Genomic DNA, 12,550 nt, shown 5'->3' with positions numbered 1-12,550 from the left:
TCTGCATGCGTCTCCACATAAGTTTCTCTGTCTAGACCTTGTAGGATATTGGATTAGTCTGAGCCAATACTGTCACTTCTCACTCGTGGTGTAGCTTCACTCTAACATTGGTCCTCCTTGTTCGAACACAAGTTTCCTTGAATTACTTTCTCGTCTCAAGATCGGTGACTGTTGGTTTTGCTCTACTCGGTCAGATGCCTCCTCTGGCAAGATTAAATGAAAGGTAGTCCTCAGCTTCCTTTTCATCAGTAGCAAAGCTGGTGAAATTTGTGTATCTGCAGATGTCGTGTTTCGATATGTTGCTAAAAATATGAAGTGTACCTTGGTCTTCAGAAGCTTTCAGGGCAAGCTTCAAGGATTCTAGGCCTTGGGGACGGGCTGCACTAATTGGATCTCGCCTGGCCTGATTCTCAAGCTCGGGCAAGACCGGGCAGAAAAATTTCAGGTTAAAACGCAGGAGCGGAGTGCCAATCCGACACGGATTGCCATTCCAAATGAGTTCAGATCCATTATTAATCTAATCTAGAAAATAATATCGTTATTCATCAGCTGTTGTGAGTTGCACAGTAACTTCATTGCAGTGTTAATGTAAGCCTACTTGTGACAATAATAAAGATTATTATGCTTCTGTTTGTTTCTGATTAGGAGTACTGCTTGTGTGCCAGTGACAATGTCATTACTCAACTTCCGCCAATGGTGACAGCAATACAACCTCATAACGATTGCATCAGTCACCTTGAAACCTGTGTGCAGAATGACCATTTACTAATTCTTTCTGCATCTGCTGACTGCAGCATTGTTTTGAGTGACATTTCTGGATCAATGATCGGTGTATTTGGACAGGTACAGATTATTTTTCTTTTACTTTACTTGAATTACCAAATTGGTTCCACGTATGTGTCTCTGTTATCTCTAATTTGGGTGATCTCTCTAGTGGCTGCCTGCTTTCTCAGCTGGTGCGCCAGCAGGCAGCTGGCTTTGTCTACGTATTCGCATCAGGTCCTGCACGCCTGGTGGAGTTACTGTACCGCTTTCCTGGTGGAGAGCAGGTCAAAGTCCATTTGTAGCTTTTTCCTCTCTGCCAGGAGCTCAACGGTCAGGGCCTTGGAGTAGTTACTGTTCACCTCCAGTATTGAGTTGACCAACTGCTGCCGAGCACCTCTCTCCTCCTTGGCTCTTTACGCTTTAAAAGCGGTGCTGCCTGACTCCAACCTCACATCCATGTAATGTGGAGCGTGGCCGGAGATTACAATTGCAGAGTATTCCGCCTTGACCAGCCCTGGACGCAACGCTTTTCCCACCACAAAGAAGTTGATCCTAGAGTATCCGGCCCGCCCCTGAAGTCACACTGAGCATCATTTCCTGCACTGGTAAGCGGAGCTCCTCAGTGCAGGAAGAAACCGGGAGACCATTTTTAAATGGCAACACGATCTCTCATCCCCTGGAGCCCCCCAACGTCCAACCCACCTATATAGGGGTCCTTGGGCCTCCCTACAATCCACCTCATGGGTAGGGCACCACCGGGTCTGAACCATGACATGGGCAAAATGCCACATCTTTGCACTGCCCATCTGGCACCAACAGTGCCAGGGTGCCACTATTTCTGGAGGCTGACCACCCAGGGGCCTCCGATCACCTGGGAAACACTCCAAAAAATTAATGGTTTTTGGCAGAAGTAGGGAAAAGCAGTTTCTCCTCACAAAGTGGCTTGATAACCAGGAATCTTCGTTAAAAAATAATTGGCAAAATATCTAATGGGGAAATAACAAATATTTGCACAGATTAGGCAGTTAAGATATGAAATGCAGTACCTGAAATGTTGGTGGAAGCAGACTCCATAGAAAATTTCAGATGGCAATTGGACATGTAGTTAAAGAGGACTCATTTGCAGAGTTATGGGGAAAAGACTGAGGTGTGGGACTCAATTGAACAGAGCCGGGATGGCCACGATAGGCTTAATTACTTCCTTCTGTGCTATGAGATCCTGTGAAGCTGACCTTTAATTGAATTTGCATTTTGTGTCGGTGTGGTGAATGTGATTCACACGGGATTATAATCTGTATATATATGTGTCTATATTGTAAGTGCAGTTGCACTACCTGACCACCAGGGGGAGTAGCTCTGGGAATACTCGAGAGTTGTACTGGGCTTCTCCCTTGGCTCCGCCCAGGACTCCTCCCCCGGGAGCTGCTGTATAAAGATCACTGCCACAGGGTTAGCCGGCCAGTTCACCGAAAGTTCAACGGCTAACAGGCTGGCTCTGTTGTAAGTATATTAAAACCGCTATTCTAATCCTACAAGCACGTGTCCGTAGAATTGTTGGTTCCAACAGTCGGTTACTGAAGCAATGAGGAAAATTAGATCTATTATTTCACATGCTTTTAAATGTAGATTTGTTATATTCCAAATGACTTCAATGTTAAAAGATAAATGAATGCATTTTGGACACTTAACTAATTTGAAACACTGAATTTAGGATGAACATTGGCGAACTGGTGAGTGCTCGCCTCCATCTGCAATAAAGATAGCGGCCAAAGAGGAGAAGACTGTAGGTCAGATGCATGTGAGAAGTGAAGAACATCTGACAGTTTCCAAACACAGCATCCCGATTACTGAGGAGAAATTTGATCAATATAGCAGGTAAATAATTATAACAAAATACTGGTTGGAGAAAGGAGAATCCTGTCCAGTGTATCTCTCGTGAGATGCATTACCTAGAACTGAATGCAGTACTCTAGGTGGTATAAACCAGAACTTTATATATCTGTAACATAACTTCTACCCCTTTGTGTTCCAGTCTCCGTGGGATAAACGCTAATATTTCATTTACCTATTTAAGTTTTTTCTCATCCCTGCCACTAGCTCATTGTGATTTCTTTGTGTGGGTCCCTAAATTGGATCTTTCACAGTTGCTAGTTTTGGAAGATCGATACTTTACCAAACCATTGAAAGTTATTCGGCATTTGAATCATTTTATGAATGAACTGTCAATGTCATTCATAATCATAGAATTTACAGTGCAGAAGGAGGCCATTCGGCCCATCGAGTCTGCACCAGCTCTTGGAAAGAGAACCTTACCCAAGGCCACACCTCCACCCCATAACCCAGTAACCCCACTCAACACTAAGGGCAATTTTGGACACTATGGGATAATTTATCATGGCCAATCCACCTAACCTGCACAAATCTAGGACTGTGGGAGAAAACCGGAGCACCCGGCAGAAACCCACGCACACACGGGAAGAATGTGCAGACTCTGCACAGACAGTGACCCAAGCCGAGAATCGAACCTGGGACCCTGGAGCTGTGAAGCAATTGTGCTAACCACTGTGCTACTGTGCTTCCCATGATCTGACATACAGTAAACATTTTGAGGGAGGAGTTTGAATGTTCACTGAAAGCAAAGATAAAAGTTCTTGAATGGGTTTAATAATTTCAAATTGAGTTGCAGAAATATTGGGGAAAAATACACAGTTTCTAAATATAAGTCTTAATAATTTTGCATCTCTTAAGTAATATTGGAATTTGTCTTTTAGGGTGCACGTATGGAAAAATACACTTTTGGGTAACAAGTTTAGAGAAAACAGAATCCAAAAGAGACCAAGACCGAGGTTGTCCGCTTGGGGCAAAATGCAGAGCCCTATTGGTAAGAATAATCTCTTGACATATAAATTTATACTTTCATGTATTGCATTACATATGGGATGATCCATTAGGCTTGCTTCCAAGTTAACCAGAATTTCCACAGGGATCAGTACTGGGACCTCTGTCTTTATAATATATATAAATGACTTGGAAGAAAAGGTAGCGGGACTGATTAGCAAGATTGCGGATGATACTAAGATTGTAGGAGTTGCGGATTTTAGCAGTTTAAGATCCGCAACTTAGTGGATTGCAGGAGTTGCGGATAGTGCTGAAGATTGTCAGAGAATACAGCAGGATATAGATAGGCTGCAAAATTGGGCAGAGAAATGGCAGATGGAATTTAACACGGACAAATGCAAGGTGATGCATTTTGGAAGATCCAATTCAGGTGGGAGCTATAAAAGAAATGGCAGAATCATCAGGAGCATAGACACAGAGTGATCTGGGTGCGCAGGTCCACAGGTCCTTAAAAGTGGCAGCACAGGTGGAAATGGTGGTAAAGAAAACATATGGCATGCTTGCATTCAGAGGGTGGGGTATCAAGTCTAAATGCTCGAAAATTATGTTACAGCTATACGGAACATTGGTTAGGCCACATTTGGAATACTGTGTCCAATTAATGGTAATCCGCATTACCAGAAGGATGTGGAGGCTTTGGAGAGAGTACAGAAAATGTTTACCAGGATATTGCCTGGTATGGAGGTATTAACTATGAGGAGAGATTGAATAATCTGGGATTGTTCTCCCATGAAAGACGGAGGCTGAGGGGTGACCTGATATAAAATTATTAGGGGTATAGATACGGTGAACAGTTGAGGCTTTTTCCAAGGGCCGAAATGACAATTACAAGGGGCACAAGTTCAATGTGAGGGGGAAAGGTTCATTGGAGATGTGCAGGGGAAGTTTTTTACACAGAGGGTGGTGGTGGCTTGGAATGCATTGCCAAGTGATAGTTGAGGCAGATACATCAGCGACCTTTAAGATTTATCTGGATAGACACATGAACAGACGGGGTATAGAAGGAAACAGGCGGTTTGTCTAGATAGGACACGTGATCGGCGTAGGCTTGGAGGGCCGAAGGGCCTGTTCCTCTGCTGTATTGTTCTTTATTCCCTCCCTAACAGCACAGTAGGTGTACCTACACCTCGAGGAGTGCAGCAGTTCAAGAAGGCAGCTCACCATCACCTTTTGAAGGGCAACTAGGGATGGGCAATAAATGTTGTCCTAGCCAACGATGCATACATCCTGTAAATAATTTTTTAAAAATATATATATGTATATAAAAAAACCTACTGCTGTAAAATTGGATTTAGCATTTTCAGGGAAATCAAAATAATCCATAGTTCCCTCTCATTTTCATAATTATATCCAATGATTGAAAGTTCAAATATTTATTGAAAGATACACTTTCATACCACTACATAAAGTGGCAAGAACAGTACTGTGAAGGGGACTGGAAAATATTCATCAATTAAGTATTCCAACCTGGAAGATTGATTTATTCAAATTTTAATTTTTGGATTGCTACACTTACACTTGTGAACAAATAATCTTCATACAATGATAGAGCCCTCCATTTAATGCAATTCCACTGAATTTTAGTCGATGTGTAGCTGCAATATCTCCTTTAAGTGGAACCTTGCCTAACCTAATTCTAATTATATCATTAGGTTAGAGCTCAACAGACTTGTTAGGTTTGATTCCCTATTTATTTCCCAAATATTCTTATTGTTTTCCTAATATTGCAATGGCAGAATGATTGTCTTTAAAGAAGACTCCGCTTAAAATTATTTTCCGTATTAATAAATAAACATAAACTGAAAAATATTTCCTTTTGTTATAACATTTTCATGTTGAAAGATGATAGGCGCGATCTACCAGTCACGCTGTGCCTGAAACGTAGTGCGCCACGGCGCAAAGTGGGCAGTAAATGCCGGGAGACCCCACTCCCAGGATTCAGTACTGGCCTCCACAAATGGGGACAAGGCAGAACGCCACATGGGGCTCCCCCAGTGGATCGGAGGCCTCCATGCGCTTTCCCTCTGGGCAGGTTAGCATTCTTGCACCTCTGGTGCCAGTCTGGTACCCTGGCAGTGCCAGCAGGCAGCACTACCTGGGTGCCAGCCTGACACTGCCAAGGTGCCCAGGAGGCACAGCTGACATTTTTTGTGTAGTGATGATGTTAAGGATCCACTTCACGGTGAGTTGGGGCTGTGTGTGGTTCGAGGGTCATATCCGGGGGTCGGGAGATTGTGACATCATTTAAAAATGGCGTCCCGATCTCTCTGCTCTGAGGAATTCCGACGAGTGGGGCTCCTCAGTGCAGGATACGGGACTAAAGTGCGGCCTCGACTGCACGTTCCCTCGCTGAGGCCCTGTATCTAACCAGAGTCGAGATAGATAGCATTGTGTTTCTTGGCGCTATGAGTGTCAGGAAATAGGCGACTAAACACGCTCGCTTTGGGACATAGTTCCCATTTGGTTCAATTGCGCCCATTTTGGTTTTTTTAAAGTTGTGGTTTTGTTTTACAGGAACGTTTAGTTCTCTACGTATGAAAGACATGGAGGAAATCATTGATGTGCCAAAACCACACTTTCTGCAGAATCCTAATAAACACTTTGATGTAAAGTTTGAAGAGGCTGAAAATGAAAAGCTGCTGTTCCCTACATTATCTGAAGGTAAGTAATTAATTCCTTCAGAGCAATTCGAACTGAATTTCAAATATTTGGCAGTCATATAAGTTTCAAGTCAAAAAGATCTCCAATACGTTCTGTTATGTTTCTTAAATGAATGCTAGAAGTCGTTCAGCAGTTGAAGGATGGTTTATTGTGCTCCACAATAAATGACTTTGTTAGCTTTTACTTTCAGAATAGTACTTGTAAAGATACTGCTTTTCTATGCTCTGCAACTAGGCCTAACCACACTTGCAGCCCTGAGCTCAACTTCCGTCCCTGTCCTGCTCCCCTGTCTCTCCAGCCAAAGTGAGCGAGGGCGGGCCTTCGGCGTCACTCTTATATGTCCCCGTGCTGCCTCCTGGTGGTGCTTCCATTTCCCATCAGCCCCTTCTGTACACACTCAGGCGAGGATCACTACATCCCCCCTTTTCACTTTTTTTTTTAGTTGCAGAGCTGTAACTAAATACAAATTCAAACACAGTTAGGTTTATATACAAAGACAAGGCAGAGCAATGATATTGTCAGTCCATGTTCATAAGTTCAGACAGTTGAATGCATGTCTGATCCGGGTAGACCTCCTGAGTGGGCATGGAGATCCAGAGTCTTTTACGTCCATTTGGACACCTGCTGCTGGAGTTCCAGGAAGTTTCCTGACAGCGTCCAGCGTCTAGTGTTGGAAAAACCTGTCGACGAGGTGTAACTTTAAAAGGTCTCGCCGATTTCGTCAAAACAGTGTTCCATCGTCAGACTGCACAACGTAGGATCGTGGCGATATTTGGCGGAGAACCGTCGCCATTTTAGACCAGCCCCCAGCCGGGTGTCGCAACCTCACCGTATCGTTGATTGCCAACGGATGCAGTACTTTTGCCTGCTGGTCATAGTGCTGCTTTTGCACCTGACGTTGGTGACGCATCTTATCCAGGACGGGCGAGTGAACAGGATTGGTGAATTGTAGTGCCGGTAATGTTGTCCGTACATCTCTATTGAAGAGCATTTGAGCCGGTGATAGTCCAGAGCTCAAAGGTGACGAACGATATGACAAGAGGGCCAAGTGTATGTCGGACTTTGAGTCCGCAGCCTTGCTGATTAGTTGTTTGATAATGTGGACACCTTTCTCCACCCTGCCATTCGATTGCGGAAAGTGTGGACTCGATGTCACATGCTTGAAGATGTAGTGCTTGGCGAAGTCCATCCATTCCCAGCTGGCAAAGCAAGGACCATTGTCGGACATGACCATCCGTGGGATGCCATGCCTGGAGAAGGTTTCTTTGCAGGCCTTGGTGACTGATGCGCTGTGAGATCCGGGAGTTTCAGTACTTCCGGAAAGTTGGAGTAGTAGTCGATGAGCAGAACATAGTTGCGGCCCATGGCGTGGAACAAGTGAATGCCAACTTTGTCCCATGGTGACGTGGCCATCTCATGCTGCTGCAGTGGCTCCTTGCATTGTGCCGGTCGATGCCTTTGACATGTGTCACAGGTGAGCACCATGTTCGTTATGTCCTCGTTTATCCCTGGCCAGTAAACGGATTGTCGTGCTTTCCTTTTGCACTTTTCGGCACCAAGGTGCCCCTCGTGAATCCTGCGGAGCATGTCCGCCCGGAGTGCCAGTGGGATGACGATTCTGTCATTCCGCAGTATTATGCCATCCACCACGGACAGTTCAGTCCTGACGTTTTGGAACTGTGGGCACCGCCCTTTTGGCCAGCCATGCTGAAGGTTGTGTATGACTTGAAGGAGGGTGGCGTCCTACTGTGTTGCCTGATGAATTTGCTGCAGCCTCTCGTCCGTTGCTGGGAGTGTCTCCTTGCACCGCTGTGCATGAGCTTCCACATCATTGGTGGAAGCCAGTGGCGGGATGTCAGCGTCCATGGCTCGTGATAATGTGTCAGCTATTACGAGGTCCTTGCCAGGGGTGTAGACCAGCGTGAAGTCGTACCTCCGCAACTTCATCATCATGCGTTGTAGGCGCGATGTCATATCATTTAGATCTTTGTCGATGATGTTTACCAGCGGCCTATGATCAGTTTCCACGAGAAACGTGGGGAGACCGTACACATAGTGGTGGAATTTGGTCACGCCTGTGATCAGCCCGAGGCACTCCTTCTCTATCTGTGCGTACCTGCACTCTGTGGTGGTCATCGCTCGTGAAGCGTAAGCCACTGGGACCCAGTCCGACTGGTCATTCTGTTGCAGTAGCACCGCACCAATTCCATGTTGACTGGCGTCGGTGGAGATCTTTGTAGGTTTTGCCGGGTCAAAAAATGCGAGCGTTGGAGCTGCCATCAACTGGTGTCTCAGATCATCCCATTCATCTTGGTGATGTTGGGTCCAGGCAAACTCCGTGTCCTTCCTTATCACTTTCCTTAACGCCGTCGTCCGTGCTGCTAGGTTCGGTATGAATTTGCCGAGGAAGTTGATGAATCCCAGGAATCTTAGCACCGCTTTCTTGTCATGTGGTCTCTGCATGCTCTGAATTGCGGCGATCTTCTCAGCGTCCGGCGTCACCCCGTGCTCTGATATTGTGTCACCCAGGAAGGTCAGAGAGGACCGTGCAAAGGTGCACTTGGCCCGGTTGAGCTTCAGTCCAAAGTGGTGGATCCTTTGGAAGACTTGCTTCAACCTCGCAATGTGGTCTTCCTCTGTCGTTGACCATAATATGATGTCATCCACATAGACACGAACGCCTTCAATGCCTTCTATCATCTGCTCCATTATTCTGTGAAATATTTCGGATGCAGATATAATGCTGAAGGGCATCCGGTTATATCAGTACCTTCCAAACGGCGTGTTGAAGGTGCACAGCAGGCGGCTGGACTCATCGAGCTGCATTTGCCAGAAGCCCTGTGAGGCATCAAGCTTGGTAAATATACGAGCTTGTGCCATATCGCTCGTTATCTCCTCTTGCTTGGGGATAGGGTAGTGTTCCCTGCGAATGTTCTTATTCAAATCTTTGGGATCTAAACAGATCCGGAGTTCACCAGACGGCTTCTTAACACACACCAACGAGCTGACCCAGTCAGTCGGCTGTGTGACTCGTGAGATAATGCCTTGAGATTGGAGACGTTGAAGTTCAGCTTTTAGCTTGTCCCACAATGGAGCTGGCACCCTCCGTGGGGCATGAACGACCGGTATGGCATCCTTTTTGAGCAGGATTTTGTATTTGTAGGGTAGCGTACCCATGCCAGAGAAGACGTCGGGGTACTCGCTGAGTAGCAGCTGTATGTCATCGGCAATGCGTGATGAGTCAGCCGTGTGCATGAAGATCCTTTGAATTAGCCGCAAATCCTTGCAGGCTTGAGCACCTAGCAGTGAGGATCTTCTGTCATCTAAAATTTCAAATCATAGTCCTGTTGTGACTCTCTTGTTGGCAACTTGTAGGTGGCAGGATCCCTTTGAGGTGATCTGGTTTCCGTTGTAATCAGTTAACTTGCATGCGGCAGGTAACATCTCGTGCGTCCCTGGGACGGATTAGAGATCTTTGCTCATCATCAAGTTTGCGGAGGCTCCCGTGTCCAGCTTGAACATGATGGGGAAGTCATTGACTTGCACCGTATCACTCCATTCGCTTGTGGAGTCGATGGCATGCACGTGTCGAGGCTTTGTTGTCAGCTCCTGTGGTTCCGCTGTGGCGTTTATGATTTCAATGCCGTACGTGTTCTCCCAGGAGTGGAATTCTTCATGGTCGGGGAAATTTTCTTCGGGTGCCGGAGTGTCCATTACATCAACTGTGCGTACTTTAAAGTCTCCATGCCTTTGCATTGTGGAGTAATACTTGTCTGTGAACTGACATTGGGAGGAAAAATGGTTCATTTTGGAGAATTTTCTGCACTTTTTTCCTTGTGCAGGACATTGTCCCTTTTAAATGGGCGGAGCCACAGTGATGACACGTTATGACGTCATGCGTATGTTGCGTTCGTGCATGCGCAAGCGCGACTTTCAGTCTTGGGCCGGTATTGCGAGAAGTGCGCATGCGCGTACCGAGTACTTCCGGGGTCGCGTCGTTTGGGATGGCGCACATGCAATGGTCACCATTTTCACATCTGCTTCATGGTGAGTTTTTTCCGAGTTTTGTTTGTCAAACAGCTCCAGTAACTGCTGCTTTTTCTGCTCCTGTAGTAAGCATTTATCCATCGTGGTTTTCAGTGCCAAGTCATTTTGCAGCATTAATGATTCTTTTAGATTTCCATCGGCAAGACCATAGATTAATTGATCTCTGATGATTGAGTCTGTTAAATCAGCATAGTTGCAACCTTGTGCTAGCAAGCGCAGATCTGTTATAAAGTGGGAGATAGTCTCCCCGTTTTTTTGGAATCTGTTACGCAGGTTGAATCTTTCAATGATTTCATTGGATTTTAATTTACAGTGGTCATCAAATTTTGCCGCTATCACTTGATACTTAGTTTTATCTTCAGTATCAGCATACGTAAAAGAGTTATAAATGTCTATCGCCTGCTGGCCTGCCGTTGAGAGTAAAAGTCCAATTTTCTTGTCATCGGTGGCTGCATTTAAGTCCAGAGCTGACATGAATAGCTAAAACTGCTGTTAAAACATTTTCCAGTTGCTATTTAAATTACCTGTTGTTCTCATCATTCCTGGACATAGCATGTGATCCATTGCTTCAGAAGGTCGTCTGGAGTAGAGAGGCTGCGAAGTCTTCCACAGTCGGGCGACTGGCCTGTTGCTTTTGCTGGTTGCGTTGGTTCTTTCTGTTCAAAGAAGCCACTCCTGTACCATGTTATGTTTCTTAAATGAATGCTAGAAGTCATTCAGCAGTTGAAGGATGGTTTATTGTGCTCCACAATAAATGACTTTGTTAGCTTTTACTTACAGAATGGCACTTGTAAAGATACTGCTTTTCTATGCTCTGCAACTAGGCCTGACCACACTTGCAGCCCTGAGCTCAACTGCCGTCCCTGTCCTGCTCCCCTGTCTCTCCAGCCAAAGTGAGCAAGGGCGGGCCTTCGGCGTCACTCTTATATGTCCCCGTGCTGCCCCCTGGTGGTGCTTCCATTTCCCATCAGCCCCTTCTGTACACACTCAGGCGAGGATCACTACAAGTTCCTAAATGGAACGGGCAGCACAGTAGCACAAGTGGATAACACTGTGGCTTCACAGCACCAGGATCCCAGGTTTAATTCTCCACTGGTCACTGTCTGTGTGGAGTCTGCACGTTCTCCCCGTGTCTGTGTGGGTTTCCTCCAGGTGCTCAGGATTCCTCCCACAGTCCAAAGTTATGCAGGTTAGGTGGATTGGTCATGATAAATTGCCCTTAGTGACCAAACAAATGTTAGGAAGGTTACGGGGATAGGGTGGAAGTGAGGGCTGATGTGGGTCAGTGCAGACTCGATGGGCCGAATTGCCTCCTTCTTCACTGTATGTTCTATGTTCTATGTAAATGGTATAATTCACACTTAAGTTGGAGAAAGAAGGGATTGAGGAAAAGTAACTATTGATGAAAAATGTAACCGTTCAACTGTCGCTCCTATATTATATTCACTCCTATATCAAGGCTTATCTTCATATATTCAGTCTTGCATCTTGTCCACATCACATCTTAAATGTGTATCACCAGCCATTAATTATCTCCGATACTTAAAATGAATATAACTATTACAGATATATAACACAATACGATTGCAATATGTAGTGTTGGTCTGATTAACCCATCCATGCTATTTTATGCTCCTCCCCTTGCCTCAGGAACCTCTGATTAGGAGGAGCGTAAACGTCTGGCCTGTGAGTCCACTCTAAAATACAGGCAGTAACTTGTTTCTCTCGATGCTGAAAAGCCCCAGCCCCAAACTCCCAAATACTGCCAGGTTGTAGCCACTTCAGACCATTTGGCCCAGCCCAAGGAATCCTATCCCCCTAACTATTGCCACAAGAGTATCTGTCCCTTTTCTAACTTTCCTTCCAGTGGGTACACAGGAGGGCAAAGTGAACTCAAAATAATTAATTTAAGCAGACGTCCAATTTTATTTAGGTATTTACTGAATTGACATGCTGAGTACACATGAGGTGGTGTTTGATTATGTACAAAGTAAGTAGCATAAAGTCCAGCTTGATGAATTTTAAGGGTTGTTCTTGTTGAGAGGGCGTTGGTTACAGAATGTTGTCTCTTAAATAAGTCTTTGTAGTCTTCAGTAGGTCAACTGTAAGTCTTTATCAACACATAGAACTGTTTGCACAAAGGATACAGCTAGGAACTACCTCTATGTTTAGCTCTTTT

General features: G+C 45.4%; 1 protein-coding gene across 3 annotated transcripts in view; it reads left to right on the top strand.

Annotated features, from left to right (window-relative positions):
- The window catches only part of LOC119976401 (WD repeat-containing protein 49-like), an 88,911-nt gene that overhangs the window by 49,478 nt on the left and 26,883 nt on the right, over window positions 1-12,550 (top strand). For all 3 annotated transcript variants that reach the window (XM_038816921.1, XM_038816922.1, XM_038816923.1), the window contains exons 15-18: window positions 646-843; window positions 2,477-2,640; window positions 3,537-3,646; window positions 6,178-6,324. In XM_038816921.1, coding sequence (XP_038672849.1) covers window positions 646-843; window positions 2,477-2,640; window positions 3,537-3,646; window positions 6,178-6,324 — 619 coding nt within the window. The remainder of the gene's footprint in view (window positions 1-645; window positions 844-2,476; window positions 2,641-3,536; window positions 3,647-6,177; window positions 6,325-12,550) is intronic.

Source organism: Scyliorhinus canicula, chromosome 13 (assembly GCF_902713615.1).
Source record: "Scyliorhinus canicula chromosome 13, sScyCan1.1, whole genome shotgun sequence".
NCBI lineage: Eukaryota > Metazoa > Chordata > Chondrichthyes > Carcharhiniformes > Scyliorhinidae > Scyliorhinus > Scyliorhinus canicula.
The sequence above is the reverse complement of the archived record's forward strand: the minus strand, read 5'-3'. Positions and strand labels throughout refer to the sequence as shown.